The sequence below is a fragment of the Eucalyptus grandis genome, chromosome 8 (assembly GCF_016545825.1).
Source record: "Eucalyptus grandis isolate ANBG69807.140 chromosome 8, ASM1654582v1, whole genome shotgun sequence".
In the NCBI taxonomy this organism is placed as follows: Eukaryota; Viridiplantae; Streptophyta; class Magnoliopsida; order Myrtales; family Myrtaceae; genus Eucalyptus; species Eucalyptus grandis.
This window is the reverse complement of record NC_052619.1, coordinates 35978973-35993924: the sequence shown is the minus strand read 5'-3', so window position 1 is coordinate 35993924 and position 14952 is coordinate 35978973. Positions and strand designations below refer to the sequence as shown.

The window sequence follows — 14952 nt, the reverse complement described above, 5'->3', positions numbered from 1 at the left end:
CTCTTAATTTCTAAATTGTTTAATTTGGTCTTTAGGCTTTTGCTATATATTTAATTTTATCCTTGAACTATGGCCATTTGAAGTATGAGATATCATTGAGTGTGAAGTAGTATTTTAAGGTCGAACGCTGAAATTGAATTAACGAAATGACAATAGTTTATGGATCAAATTGAGCATATACTAAAAATTTAGGGACTATATTTCGCATTAAGGTAAAGTTAAATAACCAATGTGCAAAGATTATATTGAATATTAGATAAAAGTTCATGAGCTATTTGTATCATTATGCCGATAATAAATAACTAATAGATAATCTTTATTTTCAATATAATATATTTTTATTATAAATTAGACAACAAATAAATTAACATATCTCATCAGAAAAAGGTGATTTTAATGTGGTCGATTTCCTCGGCCTAGGAGGAGGGAGAGAATATACCGTAGAGGGTCTATAATTAAAAATACCATTACTTCTTATTTAGAGATTCTTATAAAAGCAAAAGATCAAAAAAAAAAAATTAACAAGCATCTTAGATATTTATTAACATAAAACTTGTTTGGTCACGGTTGGATGGTGAGTGGTTAATTATTCGGAGTCGTGACCTGATGCTTTTTAGTTGACTCTTTAGAGCAAACCTCGCCAAAAAATAATAATAATAATAAAATCCTAAATAGTGATTAGGTTCGAAGAATTTAAGAATGCTCGATAATTTTGTTATATAGACCTTAATTTTAGGTCATTTTAGTTTAAAAAATCATTTCATATTACATTATACTCTTGCCATCTCGATTTTTAATTTTAGGCAAATTTATAATTAATGAACCCATCCCTTCAAATTTAGGTTGTGTTTATTTCATAGAAATAACCTAACAACATGACATATAGTGAGGTGAGAATATCGAACGTGTTTGATGAAAATAAGGTCTTTGATGTGTTTGCAGATAAATAATCTTGGGAGTAGCCAATGATTAAAAAAAAAAGAAAACTTTAATATTTACCATCGGATATAAAACCAAACGAATCGTTCATTTTAGAGATATTTGCGTCCTTTAAATTGAGAATGCATGTCTTATTTATAGACGCGGTAAGACCAAGCTGTCATTTGGTAACAAAGGAAAAAAGGAAAAAAAAAGGACAAGGATGGTACTCACGGGAGAATTGCTAAAAAATTCCTAAATTTATTGCAATTGCATCAATGTAATCCTAAACTTTTTATTTACCAATTTAGTCCTAAACTTAATTCAATTCATTTGACCAAATTTGACCAGCTGACATTGACATGGATGCTAACCGACGTTGGCTGTCCCATGAACGTTGATGTGGCAATGCTTTAATAGCATTTTCTTTTTCTTTTTTTTTCCTTTCCCTTTTTTTTTCTCTTCTTTCTCTTTGGCTTCCTTACTTGTAGTGGCTGGTGAGGCTTCAATGAGGCTTGTTGGCCACTAGGTAAGGGCTACAAAGCGCTTGCCGGCGACCTCACCTCAATCTAGGTGAGGCTTGGGGCCGCGAGCAAGGCGACTTTGCCTAATTCTAGGCAAGGCTAGCCTTGCCTGGTCTTGCTAAGGGCAATGGTAGCCTCGCTCGTGGCTAGCGAGGCCATGGCAAGCCTGGGTGACGGTCACCAGTCATGGGTGAAGGCATCTTTGCTCATGGCAAGGCCAGGGTGAAGCCGCCGGCAAGGGTGGGTGAGGTATGGCAAGGGCTACGACCCTCATTGGCGGTAGAGCTTGCCGGCCACTTGAGGGAGAAGAAGCCAAAGAAGAAGAGGAGAAAAAGTAAAGGAAAAAGAAAAAAGAAAATAAAAATTCAAAAATATTATTAAAATATTATTAAAAATTGCTACGTCGGTGTTTATCGACGGTGACACCAACCAGCCAAATTTAGCTAGATGGACTGAAGACAATTATAAAAGGTTTAGGACTAAATTGGCAACAACAAAAATTATGACTAAATTTGCACGATTGTAATAGGTTTATGACTTTTTTAATAATTTTTCTGGGCCTTAACTTTGATTCAACGTGTGTGTGTGTGTAACGTGGTCTTCAAACCTATAATTTGTTAAACGTGAGTCGTTGATCTCTAAACTTATAAACTATTTAATAGGGTCTTTGAACTTTTGTACATATTCGAAATTTCATTGTTGGACTATAGGAAAATGTTTAATGTTGTCTTTGAACTTTAATCCAATGTGAAATGTCGTCTTTGAATTTTTGAACTATTTAATTTGGTCCCTAAGCTTTTGGTACATGTTTAATTTTATCCTTGAACTATGGCCATTTGGAGTATAGGATACCATCGAGTGTGAAGTAGTATTTTGAGGTTGAACCCTGAATGTGAATTAATGGAAGGACAATAGTTTATGAATCAAATTAAATATATATCAAAAGTTTGGGGACCACATTTCACATTAAGATAAAGTTTAATAATCAATGTTCATGGACTATTTGTGTCATTATTGTGATAATTAATACCAAGCAATAATCATTATTTTCAATATATTATTTTTTAATTAATAATTAGGCGATGAACAAACTAACATATCTTGCAATAAAAAAGTAATTCTAATGCGGTCGATTTCCACGGCCTAAAAGGAGGGTGAGAATATTTAGTAGAGTGTCTATAATTAAAAATACCATTACTTTTTTATTTTGAGATTCTTATAAAAGCAAAAGACTAAAAAAAAATTAACAAGCATCTTACATATTTAATAACAAAAACCTTATTTGGTTACGGTCGGATGGTGAGTGGTTTAACCGGAGTCGTGACCTAATGTTCTTTAATTGACTGCTTTAGAGCAAATCTCGCCAAAAAAATTCCAAAAAGTGATTAGATTCGAAGAATTTGAGAATGCTTGATAATTTTGTTCCATTGACCTTATTTTTAGGTCCTTTTTAGTTTAACAAATCACTTCACATTTTACACTCTTGCCATCTCGACTTTTAATTTTAGGTAAATTTATGGTCAATGAGTTATCACCTATCTCTTCAAGTATAGACTGTATTTATTTCATGGAAATACCCTAACAATGTGACGCATAGTGATTAAGTGAGAATGCCGAACGTGTTTAATGAAAATAAGGTCTTTGATGTGTTTGCGGAAAAATAATCTTGGGATAAAAGAGTTCGTCACCAAAGAATAAAAGAATATTCCACTAGTCAATGATTAAAAAAAGCCTTAATGTTTTTCACCAATAAATTAGATATAGCACTAAACGAATTATTCAATTGAGAAATATTCCCATATAGTATAAACTCAAAATTTACGTCTTTACTATTGAGAATGCACATCTCATTTATAGACATACTAAGACGGCCTAAGACTAGGAAACATTAAATGGACTAAGACAAGGAAACACTAAATAAGAAAGTAATCAAAGCAAGCCTTCTTAAACTAGAAATCCTACTCAAGTAAAGGAAACCTACTTATATGATGAAACACCCAATCGAATTAACCGTTGTTTTTCAACTGCTAGAAACTCCATCTCAGATGCCTTTCATTCTTTGGACCCTATCTCCACATAGAACCCCTTTAGAGTATGTGATGGCTGAGATTTCCCTTTACTTGCGCAAATATGAGATGGGCTTGGTCGATTGACGAGATTTGAGCTGAGCTTGTAAGTTGTTTGTCTTCAATGGAATTTCCAAGCTCCCATTCTCCCCGCATCAAAATGTTTTCAGAGCTTTCCCTTATGTTCGGAGCACGAGAAATGAGTAACTCAATTACAAACATATACTTTGCTCAAAAAAAAAAAGAAAAGAAAAATTACAAACATATACTTTTGCAATATAATATCCTTTTCGTAACAGGAAAAGTCAATTTCGGCAACCCTTCTTTCTATGATGCCCCACAGCAGTTTCAGAACTTCCACACCATCGAAGTGTGCACAAAAAAAAAAAAAAAGAAAAAAAAAAAGGGCAAGTTTTTAAGATGCATATATTTCGCAAAAAAATATTTTATAGAATATTTTTAAAAAATGAACTATTATATCTCTTAAAAAAAATGATGAACCGATTCTTCTTTTATCATTTATGAAAATATCTAGATAAAAATAATTCTCCATAATGAAAATAATTTTAATTGACTAATTATTTTAAACGATACAAATAAGGATTTTTAAGAAAATGTTTTCCAAATCACTAATTTTTCTGTGAAATAAACCAAGAGATTTACAAAAATATTTCATCTTTCGGAGCGATAGTCACAAATTCAAGTTTACAAGAATGAAAATCTATTCACAAATTCATATTTTTTTTAAAAAAAAATAGTAGTTTTTGATATTGTAGTCTTCACAGCTTCATTTCTCATCTGTTGTCTAAATTCATGCCGTGATTTCTTGTGTTCCTTTTCTTTATCAATAACAATCAGATGGTCGTAATATTCAAAATACAAGTACTTCCGTTTGGTATGTCCATGGATTTAGAATTTGCGAGATAACATACACTCGTGGTAGATCTTTAACTGCAATTATTTTTCTGTATTCGCTCAAATTTGATATCCCAAATGGCCAGGCCTGTGTTCTAGTGCCTTGGTCTACCAAAAGAAGTACCATTAGGATATTAAATGCGAGCTGCTATTGCAGAAAATACAGACATAATCCCCATCCTTTTTCTTTTGAAAAGCACATAACCCAATATGGCGAAGATGGTCCGAATCTCACTCAAATTTGATTTTTTTTATAAGTAAATTTTTTTATATTGACATCTATCTTTAATAGAAGATTGTCCAATAAGGTGAAAATGAAAATGCGCATTTTTTTCATCTCAATTTTGCTTTATTGATAAACATGGTTCTTGTTCTTTTTATTTTCTATTCTTTTGTTTCCTAAAACAAAAAACTTGGAACTTGAAATCGAACTAAGTAAGGTGAATTGCAGGTTTGTGGAATTGGGAGTTGGCACACCTAATCCTGGACCCGTGAATTAATTTTTTATCCTTTTTATTCCCTAGGAGAGTGCAGGTGTGTCTTTCTTCATGCAAGTTGTCATCGTCAAAGTAATTATCCTGACCATGCAATCATCAATCTTCACGCTTATTTGGAAGTAAACCTTAAAAAACATAACATATGACCTGAAGTAAGCACTAAAAAAGGAGTGAGTTGTGGAAGTATAGGAGGGCCTTGAGTTTATTTTCTACGAACTCATTAATATCCAAATGAACGTTGCTTTTGTCTGGATTTTGAGGCTTTTGCCCCCATTCATCTTTTAGGAAACGAATTAACAAAAATTGTTAAAAGCAAAAAAAAAAAAACCATTGGTCTTATTCAGGTTGTTCGGTCCGCACTTAAAACTGGGAACTGGTTCGATTATCATCAACTTCAAATTTTATGAATCGAGAATTGTTTAGAATTAATCAATTAAGTTCCGTTCTAGTTCTCGATTGGAATTGGACTAATGTTCACCCTAATTATTTAGGGCATGCTTGCTCAAGATTATATAAAAATTTTCGTGTCAAAATTTAAAATACCACCTCAATTTGAAAAGAAATCACAAAAAAATATTTACCAAAAAATCAGAAAAAATTACAAATAAATCCGTATCTCAATATTCTAAAATAATATGAATTAGAGGAAGGTTAGTAGTTCATCAGTTGAAAAGTTTCCTTCCCCTCTTTACCCTTCCCGCTAAGCTCTCTTCCCCCAGTCCACCGCCTTACTCACAGCTTCTCTCTCTCTCTCTCTCTCAAGAAAAAATGGTGGTTGTTCAGAGCATCTGCACGCCTCAGACTCTCTCCTTTTCCCTTCCTCCCGCGCTCCGGCCACGTCTCCCTCTGCACTCTCTCTCGCCATCTTCTCTCCGCTCCGATCGCGGCCGGCGCCGCCCGGGACCGCTCCCTCGCATGGCGGCCGCCGCCGCCGCCGGCTCCCGGGGACCGCCCGACCCTCGCGACCCCAGCGGCGGCGACGGGCCCGGAGAGACGCCGCCGCCGCCGCCCCTGTCGGCCACGAAGCCGCGGAAGACCAGGCGGAGGAGGGGCCGGCGGAGCGAGGCCGAGGCGGTCGAGGACTTCGTAAGGGGCTCGCTCGACCGGACGTTCGCGTCCATCAGGGACCAGAATCCCGAGGCGTTCGATGGAGTCGCGGAGAGTGCGGTGATGAAGGAGAAGGTCGAGGATGAGGACGAGGAGGAGGAGGAGGAGGAGGAGGGGGAGGCGGCGGAGGTGGAGAAGGAGTTTGTGGTCGAGGAGGAGAGCTCGAGCTGGCCGCTGGATGCGGACGTGGGCTGGGGAATCAGGGCGTCGGAGTATTTCGAGCAGCACCCGATCAAGAATGTGGTCGGAGAAGATGGTTCGGAGATCGACTGGGAAGGGGAGGTGGAGGACAGTTGGGTCCAGGAAATCAACTGCTTGGAGTGGGAGAGCTTCGCTTTCCATCCGAGCCCATTGGTTGTTCTCGTCTTCGAAAGATACAACAGGTTGGATCATTGAAATCCCCTCATTCTGGACAAGTTGAAGGTTTCCCGTGGCATTAGTATGAGTAGGTTATGATGTTGTGTGCAGGAAGACAATACGTTGTATATCAATAGCAATATTAGGAGATGGCAAAGAGCTTTCGAGCAATCCAAATGAAAAAAAGAAAGAGATAATTTAAGATCATGAATTAAGAGAAATATAGTCTTTGGATAGACTGGGGTGGCGGATTACTGAAATTTAAAGAGTTTGGATTTGGATAGTCTATTTTATGCTTATTGTGGGGGATTGTTGCCACGTTCTGTCAGATGAGAGTTCTGATTGACTTGTCAATGTGATAATGTCTTATCCGTGGTATCCATACCTTGGGCTACCTGTTCTCGGCTGTAGTCCATAATCTGGTCCGCATTTTCGCTAAATGTATAATATCTTCTTTATGTATGTAATCTTTGAGCCATTTAGAAAATTGAGTGCTCCTTTTCTGTTGTTTCTGATCTTGCAATTAATTGAGGAAGAAATCGTAATCTGTGAATGGTATATTGTATTTCAGGGCATCTGATAACTGGAAGGTCTTGAAAGAGTTAGAAAATGCCATCAAAGTTTACTGGGGGACGAAAGACCGATTACCACCTCGAGTATGCTATAGTCAGACTTCTTAACTTTAATGGTTGTATTTTCTTCGGTCTTGGAGCATTGCTGGTTCTTGACTTTTAAACCTCTTGTCCTAGTCTTTTCTATCCCGAAACTTAAATACTTGGAGCAGATCATTACTGATAATCCAGTATAGATTTTGGTGAAGTGTGGTGTTTCTTTCCTCTCTGATTGTCATTGTTGTCATTGTAGGCTGTTAAAGTAGATATGAACATCGAAAGAGACTTGGCATATGCTCTTAAAGTTAAAGAGTGCCCACAAATACTATTTTTACGTGGAAACAAGATTTTGTACAGGGAGAAAGGTAAGATCCGAAACCTTATCTTAATTCATGAGGATGAAAGTTCCCAGTTGCTTTCGATAATCATATCATGATTAAGTTTTTGAAATAGAATCCTTTCCCTTGTCCATACAGAGTTTCGAACAGCTGATGAATTGGTTCATATGATTGCACATTTCTACTATAATGCAAACAGACCTTCATGGGTTGATGGTGCAGCCCTGAATTCACCTTATTAAGTGCAAGTCAGGACCTGACATTTTTCTTCCAGTACAGGTAGTTGGTTTTGATCCTACTATAAAGAGTTTAGTTGCATGCGTCCTTTATATGGTTAACTATTGACAATGCCTCTGCTTGATCAGTCAGTATTCCTGTTGATATGATGAAGAGTGTGTACTAATCAATACATTGTACATGTCATGCAGATAAGAAAGGAACAAACCTTAATGTAGCAGACAAGGCGTTATTTATGTGGGCTTTCTTCTTTCTGAGTATCTGACTAGCACTTGTTCAGATTCAAATAGAAAATACAAGACAATCAGACTGCTGAAGGTGACTGGCCTACTCTTATCCAATTCTTGCTTAACTCCGTCATGCACTTGTTGATCCCATTTAGAAAGGCTTAGCAGGATCTGTGTATCGTCCCCTAGAAGTTAGAAAATTGGATGGTTCAGTTTAAAGCTTGGATTTCTTATGCAGATAGTTTTCATTGCATTCTGTTTTTCTTCAGTTTTGGTTTGGTGATAATCTTTCTGTTACTGTATACATTGCTAGTCCACCATATTCAGTGTAATAAAAGTTTTGGAGGAAAACAAATGAATCTGACTTATTGGATTGGTTTGTGCACTTTTGTCTAATGGGTGCTTTGTCACTGAACAAAAACTCATTGGATTAATTTGTCATTCCTTCAACTATAGTGAAGGTTGCATGTGGTAGATCATACATAAGACTCTGCACAATAATAGTTATTCTGTTGAACATTTTGCAATTGGCAGTGGCTTTTGGGTTGGGTAGGGGAGCTAAGCGTGGTTATTTACCTTCTCCAAAGCTCAAATGGGACTGGATGAGATATATGGTCTATCTGGCCAAAAACATAATAAAAAGAAAGAAGGCAGAGTTAGACTGATTGTGTCACGCCTGCAGCAATGATGTGTTGCTTTAGGTGTGTTTGCATCAGATTAAGTGTGTGAATCCCTGTGGATTTTGCTTTTGATGGTAATATTCCATCCATCATGAATTCCTACTTTAGTTTTGTTAAAGTTAGTGTGTGAATTCCAGTGGATTGTGCTTTTGATGGTAATATTCCATCCATCATGAATTCCTACTTTAGTTTTGTTAAAGTCAGCAGTCTTCTTGGCATGCTTGGGGAACAATCATATTTTAGAACGCTTACTTGTGAGTTAATAGAAAACTAGAGATCATTCTTCTTGAAGCCTGCTGAATAGTGAATACTTGGGTGTTCTTTGTTATAAGCACGTTCTCCACTTTTCTGTTTTCTTTTTCTTTTGAGAACACAGAAAACTTATTTGGTAGAGTTTTCTAACAATATTTTTTTGAAAGCACAGAAACCAGTTTTCCAAATTTAAAGATGAAACTGGCTCACTTTTGAAGACCACAAATTGTCGTTTTGAGAGTTTTCACCACTAGTGAAGCACACTATCGAGCGAAAGGGGCAAAAAATCTTCACTTTTAAAGAAATCGCTCACTTTTCACAGGACCTCCTCTGCCTTTACTGATCACAGTTCATCTTCAAAACTAAAGCACAAAAATCATCCCTGCTTCTTAAATTCCCACTCTTCAAGTATTTGCAGACTCATTCACCCAAACTCTGTGTGTGTTTGTATCTGATGCTTCAATAAGGTAAGGAAAACGTTTGATGTAGAATGGAGATTGAGCTAGATGAGAGGATAAAGATATCAGGGCTCTTTGCACTGGTAGACTCTGGGGAGAGTTGTTTGAAGCACAAGCTTCAAAGAAGTTCTTCATTTACTGAAAAAATTCTGAATGTACCCTTTATCAAGTAAGCAACAATATTAATTTTAAAAGAAAATTAGATGATGATGGCCAAAAAAATTAAAAGACAATGAGTTAAGGTCAATTTTATAATCATACCGAACATGTTTTCACAATTTAATTCAATAAAGATTTTTATTTTCATTTTGCAAACACAATTTCAGATAAATGGAAGATTGAAAATAGAAAACCTTTCTTGTGTTCATTTTCAATTGAAAACTTTTTGCGAACATAAAGGCCCTTATTGTTCTTCAAAAGGCTGAATAACACATGCTTATATCTGAAGGTGGCTAAGGATGGGTGGGTAATTTCCCCAAAGTTCTCTTGCTTTCTGTGGAAGAGAAAGAAAGCTGAGGTTTTGGTTTTAATGAGGCAGCTTGATAGACAGTTTTTTACTTTGCCTACAGAACGAAATGGGTTTCTGATGTGTCCTCCTGATTTTACAAGCCGTAACCAAGTATCTCCTGGTGTTTACTAATTCTTCTTTACTGTCTTTAGACTCTTTACCGTTTTATACTGGTTTAGAAACTACACTTGGTAGGTGGAAATGGGACGCTTATACCACAGTTTCTTTATATTTTCACCTGATTGCTCATTTGCTAAGCCAACTTTCCTGTTTCTTGCGCTAGAACTTATGCTCAAGCAGTAAGAATATTCCAGATTGCATAAAGTAGCATCTTAGTCTCAGTCTTTTGCTGCACTGAGGAAGCTTTGAAGATAAAATAATGTCTTATACTACAGAACAAAAGAAATTGCGTGCTTATGAGGGGATTGGCTTTTTTGTAGTGCTGAAATTGCCCCTTGATCATGTTAGGGTTGCTATGCTTTCTGGTCAGTGTTGACCCTGTAATCCCCTAAACTTACTATCACTAAATTCTTGGCATTACCATCCCATGATGACTTATTCTCCCTTGATAGTATGATCAAACCACTTCGACTTTGCATAAAATTAGGTCTAAACTACATCAAGGCAATCTATAGCAATTAGAGTTCTCCCAACTACTTTAAGTTTGAATAAAATTAGGTCTCTACCACATCAAAGCAATCTAAAGCAATTAGACTTCTCCCATTTGTGAACATTGATAAGGTTATTTTGTGTACATTTTGTACTGCCCCTCCCGTCTTTAAATGCGAAATATGCGAAATTCCACGGTTCATTTGATTAAAGTAGAAAACTTGCTTCCTTCTATGGGGCATGTTGTTTCTTCTTTAGGTGGTCATGGCCCCTTCATACAGATTATATCTTTTTCTCTAAAAACTCTCTTGATTAAATGTAAATATATTTAAGGCTCTTTTTCCTTGGAGAGCAGAAGTTGCTCCCTTTCGGTTTTTTCTTTGTGAAGTATAAGATCCATCTCTTTTCACCATGATGTGCTGAATGAGTGAATCATGCCTATCTTTAGAGAAACTCTCTTTCACTCTTCCAGGAGAATTTCATTACAATGTCATCGGATCCACTACTCTCCCTCCAGAACTTGCTCCTTATGGTAATCAATCTGGAAGAATGGATGGCATTAAGTACTGCAAACCAATCAATTGTGCATGTGTTTTCCTCCTTTTGCTGATTTGCTCTTGGGGGAATTATATGTAATGTATGTATACGTTGTTCTATATGTAGAGCATCATTGTGCTTATCAACTGAGGAAATGTTATTGTTCTCTTCCATAGGATTAAAATATATTATTATCTTGAAGAATATAATATATTCTAAAGTCTTCTTATATACCCAATTTGTCAAGGAGGAATTTATATTGGTCTGGGAGGATGGCAACCAAGATGGGTGGCACTAGGGCTGTCAACAATGTGATTGACTCAAAAAGCCAACTCAATCCGGTTGACATGACACATGAGATGTTAAGTTTGAGTCAGAGTGATATCTATTTAGCTTAGGAGTTAAAACAATAAAATATTTGGTGGGTTTAGTTTCTGGGTAAAAGTTCAAAAGGTCCAAACTGTTTAGGTAATAAAAAGAAAAATAGAATCAAAGTACATATCGGTGTTTGAAAGTCTAACATGTATTAAGGCCTCTTCAACTCAGTAACTAAAATTTGTTTGGATGAAAACACTTTGGAGAAAGTCATATATCAAGCCCTAGCCTCTCCTAGGGGTGTCAAAAGTCTTACTTGAAACATGCAGGGGTTGACAGTCAGATCTTTTTCATGCCCAACCTGAGTTAAGGATTAATGGCTCAGGATAATGTTTTTGTGAGGCCCTGGAAAAGAGAGAAATAATATTTCTCCCGAATAATTACTTCATAGTAGTAAAATTAGGATAAAAAATCTGGCATTCCAATGAATGACCACAACACAAAAGTTTGAACATCAAATCACATAATATTTTTTAAGTGAAGCAACAAATTACCATAATAAACTCCATGAAAATATGATCACAAATCTTGAAACCTAATTTAGGAGACAAAAAAGTATTGGGAGGCATAGAAAAAGCCAGATATCTTTGCCTGGGCAGATCGAGTCCAAGTTCATCAACATTTCCAATATATCTCGTTTTCACTAAAAAATTTGAGCCAATAAGTTATATATTACACCACATCCCCGGTGCGCCTTCTTCTTACTTAACACTCTCACATGTGCACCTCAAGAAATCACCCTTCACATGTGAGTTTCTAGCATTAGGTTTGTTCCCCTTTAATCTAAGTATCCTCTGATACCAACTTTATCTCAGTGCAAATTTCCATTTTTGCTTGGCCAAGTTTAGCAGATGTTGGTGTGGAACTTATGCATTTCAAACTCTCCTCAATGCCTTGGCCCATCAAGTTCAGGCGGAAGCCAAAGGACACTATCTGCCACCTTGATTAGGGAGTCACATCCAAGATTCTTTTCTTGAGATAATCACCAGATGCCGATACATAATGAGTGTGAGTGAGCCACCAATGAACTATTGGCTCTGTTACCACTTGTTGAGAGGCACAACATCAGTCCAATACCCTCACTTGAGGAGATCATTTGGGGAGAGCCTAAGTTTGGGTTCATCAGTATATCCAGTTGAACTTATGTTCCTTGAAAAGCTTAGACCTATGAGTTATAGGCCAAGTACGGTATATTAATTGCTCCGCCCACATTACACTACACCCCTGATGTAGGACTTATTTTTGCCTAACACTCTCTGGACACATAGCTGCACATGATACAAACCTTGATTTCATATCTTTGCCAACACTTCCGCTGTTGGTAACCAGACTAGGTGGTGTTAGCGATCATCTACATGTAAACATAAAACTGAATCCATTGTTTGGTGCCTCGCTCCTTTCAATCTAACAACAATCTTCAAAATCCAAGAAGTCTCTTTGATGGTGCTGGTAATCATTGCCATGTCAACACAAAACCAAGTCAGTCATACTGTGTCTCTCTCCCTAGCTTAAAAGAGTTAACCATTTGGCAACAATCTACAAATTCTAACAAGACAGAAAGCCATGAGAGAGAAAGTATGTTCTTATGGTTCCACTATCTTGCACAATAAAATCAAATTATCACTACAACTAAATGATAATTGAGAGCCAAGAGACAACAATGAGGACTAGAGATTCACAATGCAAACATCAGAAGAAATTCTTAAGCCTATATTCCTGTACCACACTATGTCTCATCAAATGCTTGGACTGTAAATCCATTTAAATATTTATGTGTGGATTTGTTTTCAGTTCGATGTTCTCAAGGAAAAGAAAAAGAGAATGATATAGCTATTTCTTATTGTCCTTGTGCAGGGAAAATCTGTTATAACAAAGTAGTACGTACTCAAGATCCAATGTATGACTATGAAGCATCTCGTGGAAACACTCCATGCTCATTCTTCTAATTGTGTGCCCATGCTGCGACTAGGACTAGTAAATGAGAGCCATAAAACTGGAAATAAGCAAGATGCACCATGGGCAAAATAAGTAAATATAAGAAAGAGCTAAAACAATCTTTGACGTGTGGCAGTGTGTCAATTGGTATCATCAACTCAAACAGCTGCTTCTGCTGTTGACCTACCATGGTTGAGTAGGTTTGATTGCTCATTGAATCAGCATGTAGAGCCAACAGCTGAGTAAACAGTTAATATCAAGAGTATTGGGAACATATTTGGTTTTTGCGACCTTATTTGATTTTCTCCTATGTTCATAATTCTTTATATGAAGTTTGTGCACCTTGAGATATTGTTGCAATAGTACCAGGTCTTGTTTGGACATGAATTTCCTCTACTGACTATAGAAGCAGGCAAAGTGGTAGGATATTAAGAAATTCATTGATATAACCGTGGTTGGATGAAAAGTTCTTCTCTAATGACTTGGGAAGAGAATGAAGGTATCAAATTTAATATGGAACTCCCTTTTCCCACTCCACTCAATATTAAAGAAGTTGCTTGGCATGAGTAACTTGAATCAACCATATTAGAATAATAAATTAGACTTGTTTCTTGGCACGGTTATGTTTGTTAGTAGGGATTTTTTGTAAGAGGAAAAGCAGATTCTTACCAAAATATTGCATTTGCAGATGGATGACTGCTATATGTGCTGGAAGCAATTTATCAGATGAGACACAAATGCCTTGATACAAGGAGGCCTAAATCAGTGGGAACCATCTTGACATAGGAAGGAAGAAGCTGGCAAGTAACCATTATCCATAACCTGGAATAACTGAGATTCAAAATGGTTGCTTGGCTCGGATTACAACAGGACTTGCTTCTGTGCGGGTTAGTGCAGTCTTTTACTGGAGTTCTGGAAGAATTCTCTGAAATGCTTTTGACTGCAGATTAATTTCCTAGTACAAGTTAATATAAGTTTTTTGGTCGTTCTTGAGAACTTTGTCTCAGTTTTTGAAGTAAATTGCTCTGGCGTAACTTTTCTACAGTTTGTGGTGGCTTGTTTTTGCAGAAGAGCTGTGTTCTAAAAATTGTTCAAAGATCATACTGAGGAAATAGATCAACCACATGAGCTTTTTAAGCTGTGAAACATTCACTTTTGTCTAGAGCATAGGCTTAGAGTGGATTGAACTGGGAGAAAGGGAAAACTAGAATAGAAAATCTGATTCCTCTGTTTATTTGGAAGACAGTGAAAGGGGAGGTGTTGAATTAAAGCTGAAAAACTTCCCGGGCAGCCCACTTAAACTAATTGTCCCAATATGGAAAAGAAAGCGAACTGATTAGCTAATTGAAGAACAAAAATTACCTAAACTTAAGTCTTTTAACATTTCCCTAAGTTTTGGTCCTATGTCATGTCTGCACGTCCATCCTAAGAGAATGTGTTTGCAACTCTGTAATGTCTCCTAGCAAAATTGCTTATTTACCATAAAACACCTTCATTTTAGGATCTCCATTTACCTACTCCCTGAATACCATATTGTTAACATAAGAAAGGTCTACGTTTTCCTTTGCCAATGAAGTACTGTGAGGTTAAGATAGGAATGGCTATTATAATTATTGTCTCTCCTCTCATTTTCTCCTCCTTTATTTATCATTTTTCCGGACAACAAGAAGAATCTCTCTCTCTCTCTCTCTCTCTCTTTCCATATTCATTCTTTTCATTTCCCTCACCTGGTGAAGTTTATTCCAAACGCTACCTTTTGTTGAAAAAGATTGAAGAGGAGGTAACGGCGAACATGATTTTG

The 14952-nt window shown here is 36.6% G+C and overlaps 1 protein-coding gene across 1 annotated transcript; it reads left to right on the top strand.

Annotated features, from left to right (window-relative positions):
• The first annotated feature begins 5635 nt into the window (after positions 1-5635).
• LOC104414276 (thioredoxin-like fold domain-containing protein MRL7, chloroplastic) lies at positions 5636-14297 on the top strand. Its single transcript, XM_010025342.3, has 6 exons — positions 5636-6410; positions 6956-7040; positions 7249-7360; positions 7472-7612; positions 7762-7888; positions 13840-14297. Exons 1-4 carry the CDS (start codon positions 5689-5691, stop codon positions 7573-7575), a joined length of 1023 nt encoding a protein of 340 aa, XP_010023644.2. The 5' UTR covers positions 5636-5688; the 3' UTR covers positions 7576-7612; positions 7762-7888; positions 13840-14297.
• The last annotated feature ends 655 nt before the right edge of the window (positions 14298-14952 follow it).